This window comes from Anarrhichthys ocellatus, unplaced genomic scaffold (genome assembly GCF_004355925.1).
Source record: "Anarrhichthys ocellatus isolate YVR2014 unplaced genomic scaffold, GSC_Weel_1.0 scaffold18, whole genome shotgun sequence".
NCBI classification, from domain to species: domain Eukaryota; kingdom Metazoa; phylum Chordata; class Actinopteri; order Perciformes; family Anarhichadidae; genus Anarrhichthys; species Anarrhichthys ocellatus.
In genome coordinates this window covers 5,211,354-5,219,216 of record NW_022280048.1, presented here as the reverse complement: position 1 = coordinate 5,219,216, position 7,863 = coordinate 5,211,354, and the positions used below count along the sequence as shown (strand labels likewise).

Sequence of the window (7,863 nt, the reverse complement as noted above, 5' to 3'; positions counted from 1 at the left end):
AAATAATTATTAATTATTATTTATTTTTTCTATTTTAGTATATATTTTTATATACATAACTTTATTTATTTACACACATATGTATGTGTGTGTATATATGTATATGTATTTCTTTTCGTTTGGTTGTGGTATTAGAGTCCTTAGTCCACTCCAGATTAGTGGGAGGCGGTAATGCACCCGAAAGCTGTTTGCCAACCGCCAAAAAAAGCAAAAGAAGAAGAAGAAGAAGAAGAAGCAAAAGAAGAAGAAGAAGAAGAAGAAGCAGGCGGCTGAAAACGGTCCGACTTGAACGCAGTTTTTTGTCAACGCCCCTTTCTACGTCCGCCTGCTCTCGTCTGCTTTCCAGGCGAGACGCAGTTCAACTCGAACGAGCCTATTCAAATAATACCCACCGTATCCGTTTACAACTTTACGTTACGCTTTTATTTTGGAGGGAAATCAAAAGTTCGAGCCGGAAGCTGTAATGTTTTGGTTGCACCTTATTGGCTACCGGAGTCGTCGGTATCCGGAAACAAATCGGTGTGAAAATGCGTTCATTTTTACCTGCTGTGGCCGAACAGCTTTTCCGAGATATTCAACAAACACACCAGGAAACGTCCCAAAGTAAGTTGAGGCTGCTGAAGAGAGACACACGTGACGGTTGACCCCGGACAGTTAAAATTAAAAGTATCTGTAGCATCAACGTTGCGCGCTAATATAGCAGAATGTGACAAACTCCATCACGTGACTTTTCTGAACAAACTTAACGTTAACTCCTTTGTTAGAAGTTATAACAAAATTGTTTCTTTTCCATTTATTAAAAACGTAGCTGTCTTTACTATGCTTTTACGGTAACGTAAATGTAGCATTTGGTAATTTACTTAATCTTGTTCCAGCGGTTTACAACGATGTAGTTCCATATTTGGCCTGTGGGGGGCGGTGTTGTAACACATTTATGCGTGTAGAGCCAGTCTTTTCTCAGACTTCTGTTACTTTATACCCCAACAGGCCTTTTCCACTGCAGACATTTAGCAGGAACACTACTGATGTAATTGATAACATCACAACTGCCTCCCTCATTTCGGTGGTCTCTTCCAGGGTCCTACTATGAGCCCTTTTTAACAGCAGATATATTGACTTGTCATAGAAATAGCTCAGGTGGCATTGATAATATTAACAATAGGTATGTTGTGTTCATGTGTCCCCTAATGCATGATACCAAAACAAAAGCAGTTAAATCGAATTTAGCCATTCACCTTTTATTATTATTATTATCATTACTTACACCAGGCTCTGGGCAGACAACACTGCAGTTCTTGAACATTAGTTACATAAAGCACAGTTTTCCCCAATCAGTTTTTGTCAGCAGAACATAAAATGCGAATGTTATGCTACCAAAAAACCTACAACACGGTTTTGTGTGTATTGTCCATAAAGGATTACCTCGTGCCAAGCCCTAAATCCCAATATTGCTCTGTATGCCTCAGTGGACTTCTATTATCATTAGTCAGTGGTTGTGGTTTATCTGTACGTGGCCATTTTTTACCTTCCAAACTGAAGAGCACAGGAGCTTTGGCTTTGGGAAGAGCTGGTATTGTACATTAAGCCACGCCGAGGGACTGAACAATACTGTAGGTTTAAATAGTCGACACAGAGCCAATTCAAGGCCGTCTCAGCAGTTGTTCTTTTTTAACCCGCATTATCTGAAACAGTCATTAGACCTGAACCCACAACTGTTAGTTAGGCTGTCAGCTTTCCTCTCTGCCTGTCAGACTGTTCACTGGGAGTGGATAGAAAAATAATCAAATCCTTTACCGAAAAGTAGCATTATCACAATGTAAAAGTCCTAATAGAACCTGGCGATGAGTGAAATGTGCAGAGCTTTCCATTAAAATGCAGTATGCACGAAACAAAAATGCAGAGTATTCATGTCCGGGCAAAGTTTTCCAGTGGCTAATGTGAACCAAACATGTAATCAAGACGTAAATGATCCATCTGTGTATCTGAATATCGTATCTTTACCTCAACATCAACACAAAGCATCTTCGAAACAGATACTAGATAGAAATAGCTTATTAAAGTTTGATCTCTTAAAACTGTGGAGTTGATTTTTTTTGTAAAAAACAAAAATTAAATAAGTAAAAATACACAATCACACGTTTAAAGAAATTATTTATGTTTTTCTCTCTTTTTTTTGCAGTTCCTGATGACCTGCTCATTGCGTAAGTATCAATCTTATCAGTCCCCTTGTTACCCATTAACCTCCATCACAGGTAATTATTAATAAGTCTGCAAACATCAATTACTTTATTAAGACAATACATAAATGTAGTTCTTCTCCAACATCTGAGTTATGATCTATGTCAACAAAAAACTAAGGTCTGCACAGGGCTGAATCTGAGTGGGTGTGAAGTGAAGAAACCACGAGGAGGAAGTGGGAGTTTTTATTATTGTTTTTACTGGCTGGTCTTACCAGAGAGACGTAGCACTGAGACACAGAGTCACGATGCTGCTCTGTGTCTCTGCTGGGATATTTCCTGGCATTGTGGTTTGAGTTTCTGTGAGTGAAGAAGTGCTCACTGTCTAGGTGAACACAGCCCACATCCTGTCTGTTTGCCTGGAAGCCTCTGGTCTAGAGGCTCTTCATCATACTCTGTGGTAATTCACAAGCAGACATCGATCTGTTGTTATCTCTCTCTCCTGGTTTCTCTCATCGCTGCCTCGTAAAAACTCAAAACGAACAAATTGAGTGATTGAAGTTTTTTTTTTTACATTAGAGGAGTTTTTTATGATCTAATGCTTCTCCAGGGTTGCTGTTTATTGCATTGAACGTCAATATGATAAACTTACATTTTGTTTCTCATCATTTTGCCATAACAGTCTTATCATATAGTTTGAGATCAAGCCAGTCATAGTGTACACTGGTGCACTTATAGTGAAAGAATAAAGACTTTGACACTCGTACAAAAATGATAAATCTTGTATTTTTACACCTATTCATTTATTTTTTTGGTAGTGTATTTTTCATTGGATGCACGATGTTCACATTTAGATATTTCAAACACAACTACAAACTGAATAATACTATTTTTTGCCATCTGAGGTTTTGGTGTTAGTCCCCTAAAATGAAAGAGCAAGAGCTTCACTCTGACTAAAAGAGGCAGATAAGCTGTTTCTTCTCTCAACAGTAGCCCCACAAGCTCACAGCCCGCAGGGGGCGTTAAAACACGCTTATATTAATAAGGTGAACACTGTGTGAGTGTTCGTATATATACATTAGTCTGTATGCATACCGTGTCAAATTTATTTTATTTGCATAACCCAATGTGGACACCTGTCCGTGTTTCACGTTTTTCTTCTTGGCGTCCTTCAGGCTGAAGTTTGTCTTCGGGCCTTGTGCGCTGCAGGCTTTGGACCTTGTTGACCAGCATTCAGTCACCTGTCTGTCTTCACCCAGTGGACGCAAAGCATTCCAGGTCTGTCACGCTTCTGTCAACTCTGAACATTTACAAACAGTAGCCCCACACACACACACACACACACACACGTATTACAAATAAATGGTGTGCATTCTAACAAAAATCATTACCACAATATCTACGCTCTCCCCACGGCAAAAAACAATTTCCATCTCGCAGGAACTACATAATTAATGTGAGCAGGAGTCCAGCTAACAGATGTTATGATTTGACTGCCCGTATAACTAGGCGTTTGCATTTTAACATCGTTTTCTGACTCCTGGTAACTCAGGTTTATTTATGTTGTGTTTTTCAAAAGTGAAATAATGCCAGTTCAGCTGTGTTTTCTCTCCATAGGAGTATCGAACCAGTTTAATAACAGTTTGTAAATATACATAAATACATATTTGCCATCTAGATTAACAAGATAATCAGCACAGTTGATCATAGGGCTTTTTCCCCTTCAAACAAGTGCAGGACTAAAGATGTGTTCAGTGGGCATCTCCATCGTACTTTGTTCTGGTCCAGCATAAAGATTCAGTGATCGCTCGTCCTGTAAAGCATCTTTTTTTTTTTTCAGCTGATCTTTCATGAGTCAAAACATTTGAGACCTCTGTTCTGTGCCACAGTGGCTTGCGCCAGGAAAAGGACACGATCTGATGTTGTTGTTAAAGAAAAGCTGTGACACATTTTGGATACAGGTATTGTAGCTTGAAGTTTTTGATTCGGGGTGTTTTCAAAGAAAGCAAAGATAAATCCACTCAGTCGGTTGTTAGAGCTTAACTTAATGAATCCTTAATGAATTCATACTGTGGCACACCCATTAGTCAAGTACCGGCATGGTTCACACAAACACACACTACACTATTGTGTGCTTGTGTGTTTCCTGGCATGTGACATTTTATAACCGTATAATAGAGGCACTGAGAGGCGGATACTTACAGTGACTCTAAGATCACAATAAAATGTGTTACCTACCGAACTCAGGTTTGTCTTCTGTGGGTTGTATTATAATATCTCATTAAAACCGACTGAGTGGTTGTTACATAATTGAGTGAGTTCCTTGATTAAGTTGTTATATTATAATCTCAGTGGGACGTAGAGTGACCGGTGGGAGGAAGAAGGCCGCCCAAAGCACTGAGGTCGTGGTCATTGTGACCCAGATTTCCTGTGAACTCCTTCAGGCTGCTGCAAAAACAGGTTTTATGAAAAGAAAGCACAATGCAGCTAAATAAAGACATGGATTCTATTCTGATGGGACACTTTCAACTCAATTGTTGATGTCAACTTAATTTCCCTCAAGGCTATCCGGTACAGAACAGCAGAATTACCAACTGTTTTCCAATTGTGTTCTTACTGGCAAAGGAACTTTCACAGTACAAATGATGTATCTTTACTCGTATTTAGAAATGTGTCAGATTCCCCAAATATACTAAGCACCTTGGGATATTTACATTGAGGTCTGTAATTCTACAAAACATCTTGTTTATACGAACTGAGCCTTAAACGTCTTTCGGCGCAGAAATGATTAGTCGGTTGGAGAAAATAAATCTGCTATTATTGCTGTTGCTGGTTCCAGCATCTCGTACATGACGACCGGCTTCTTTTCTTTGTCATATATGATGATAATGAAATATGTTTAGGTTTTGGACTGTTGGTCGAACACCACACACACAGTTAAAAGACGTCCCGTTGGGCTCTGGGAGGCGATGTGTGATGGGCATAGAATAAAAAATTAATCGATGAATTGAGAAAATAATTGCAGCCGTAGCGGTGATTCGTGGCATTAGATTGTAAGTTGAGAGCAGATAATAAACTGGATGCAATGTCTTGCAGGCTGCAGTGATCAGTGGAAGTGACATGTGTCTGAACCTGTGGCAAGGTCACACATTTCTCCGTCTCTGCATCGCTGCACCGTGTGCTGCTCTGCAACACCTCAGGTTAATATTCACACGCATACGGACGCCGGCCGTCACTCACTCACAGCTGCAGATGAATGGTGCTGGAAGCAGCTAGCCTGTCTCCGTCTGAAGGTGAAAGAATCTTCCTATCAGCACTTCTGAAGTACACTCATTAGTAATCAGGATGTGCATTTGATGGAACATGCGAGTATTGAATGGATGGCTTATGGATATAAGCTACTTATAGACTAGAGTAAACTAGAGTTTAAGTTGGCTTAATGTAATCACAGCGTGTCTCTTGACTTTTAAGATATATAAGTTGGAGGAAAGGGAGGCGAAGGTGCTGCCCTGATGATCAGGCTGCATGCTTCTCCCTCTGGGTAGACCATATTTGGGCAGCATGGTGACAGCACTGTGAGTTAGAGTGTTGTTCAACCTCTCGAGGAGAGTGAAAGCAGTGATGACATTTTAGGAAGCAGTGGCTCACTTAAAAGATGAAGCCCCCCCGCAATTAGTCATCCAAGAGTCCTTACACATTCCCCGTGTCAGGAGAGGACGAGAGAGCAGATTTCTCTCATCACATCATGAAAAGCAACATCTTCACAAAGCGGAGGTTAGTTTCCTCAAAATCATCAGACCCGAAATGTAAATGTATTCTTAGACTAACACTGAGCGTTGAGTTTACTGGAAGAGCTGTGACGTGTGTGCTATATGTGTATATGTGTGTGTGTATATGTGTGCTGTATGTGTCAGAGAGATGCTGAAGTAGTTGATAAATTAACAAATTTCACCATGTTTTTTTTTTTGTCATTTCCTGTTAATATTATGTTTCCGTGGGACACAATGGAGTTTCTCATGTTGCCGAGGTTATTCAGTCTCCTCCCTCAAAAGGAATGAATAACTCATGAGAGCACGGCATTTCACTGCTGAGATCTTTCACCCAATCTCATACTTAACGCTCGGTGACCTTTTCGTGTGCGATGGTGTAGTGCGGCCTGTTGAGTAGTGTATTCGCAACAGTAATGAAACACCAACTGCATGAAGACGATCCTTCTGTGGGTGAAGGTGTTTGCTCTTTTAATAAGCATGACACAAAATATGGAGGTTGCTGTTGAGGACAGTATTTCTGAAACAAGTAGTTTTGTAATTGATCAATTATCACAGGATTCATTTTCAGGTTCCAGCTTCATCAAATTTGAAAGTTTTTTTTTCCTATAACTGTAAATTGAATATCTCTGGGTTTTGGACTGTAGGTTGATGAAAACAAGCGATTTGAAGACTTTTGACATCATATGCGAGAGTAATTGGGGGCTCTTCACCACAGTAAAGTTGCGGGATACAGTAGAATAAACGGTGAGCTGGGAGTATGACTTTTTCTGTGCCTCAGATCAAGTTTGACATGTCTGATCAGATATCCGATTAGTCCGTGGCCAACGGAGCAAAAATGTCCTCATAAGGTGGTGAAAGGGGGGCGTCGGGATGATGCTGTGTTAACACGAGTGCCTGGTTTTTAAGGAGAGGCAGCTGAACTGCATCAGTCAGCCGAGGACCTCATACTACAGTGTGCTGGAGTTCAGATACAAGAGTTCCGCAGCTCAACGACTTCTCAGAGCTTTAAACTTCCGTGAAGCCTTGTTTGTGGTGTGTGTGGTCCGTCCAAAGTCCCGGTCTTCTGGCTCACGACTGCTTCCCGAGAAGTATTCCCGTGAGAGCCAGCATTACGGGCAAGAGCCAGAGCTTTGCTGTGGCTCTAACTCTGCAGCGACTGAATGGCAGATCTGGATGTATAGTGTCGTTCTGAGGAGACCAGGATACCTGCCAGGCAGTGGAGGCCAACTTTGCGGCGTGAGCTGCCGCAAGAGCCAAAGAATCAATGATGACAGCGTACAACAAAAAGGCCCAAGTGTGAGCTGGTTTTCAATAAACGTGGCTCTTTAGAAACTGTAGAGGTCCTCGGCTCGGTCTCCACAGTTGTACTTTCTTTCCATCCCCATCCTGCTGCGCATGGTGCTTTATTCATCTTCAGTGGGGTGCTTTGAGTCCATGTGACTGTCTCTTTTGTGCCTTGTTCATAATGAAGTGTCACGTTGAAGAAATGGGATGTTTTTGCTTGTGTAGGTCACGGGGAACGGTAATTAATCTAGGCTCTGGAGAATAATAGAGCCTGCTCTGCCCTCTTGGGAGGCATTCGTTATTGTGGAGTGTCGAGCTAATCCTCCGACTTAATGTCCTCATGTGTCATGTGCATGACGACGAGACTTAAATCAGTCTGTAGCCGGGGAGATTGAGCGCCAGCATCGGGGACAGGAAGTTCTGTCAGGTGAGGCCATTAGACGCCACATGCGGGTTGTTTAAAAATGCATCGTTTCTATCTCATCTCCTCCAAATAACTAATGTGAAAGGAGGATGATGATGATGATGATGGTGGTGCAGGCAACCTCACCTTCAACCCAACCACCAGTCGGTCACTTCTTTGACAGATGCAAAAGGAGAGTCCACCCCAACATGTTTGTGTGTATGTATGT

General features: G+C 41.4%; 1 protein-coding gene across 1 annotated transcript in view; it reads left to right on the top strand.

Moving 5' to 3' along the window:
• The first annotated feature begins 365 nt into the window (after nucleotides 1-365).
• Nucleotides 366-7,863, top strand: part of zswim7 (zinc finger, SWIM-type containing 7) — a 20,300-nt gene continuing 12,802 nt past the window's right edge. The window contains exons 1-3 of the mRNA XM_031857311.1: nucleotides 366-603; nucleotides 2,180-2,201; nucleotides 3,353-3,455. Of these exons, the coding sequence (XP_031713171.1) occupies nucleotides 528-603; nucleotides 2,180-2,201; nucleotides 3,353-3,455 (201 nt within the window). The 5' untranslated portion in view covers nucleotides 366-527. The remainder of the gene's footprint in view (nucleotides 604-2,179; nucleotides 2,202-3,352; nucleotides 3,456-7,863) is intronic.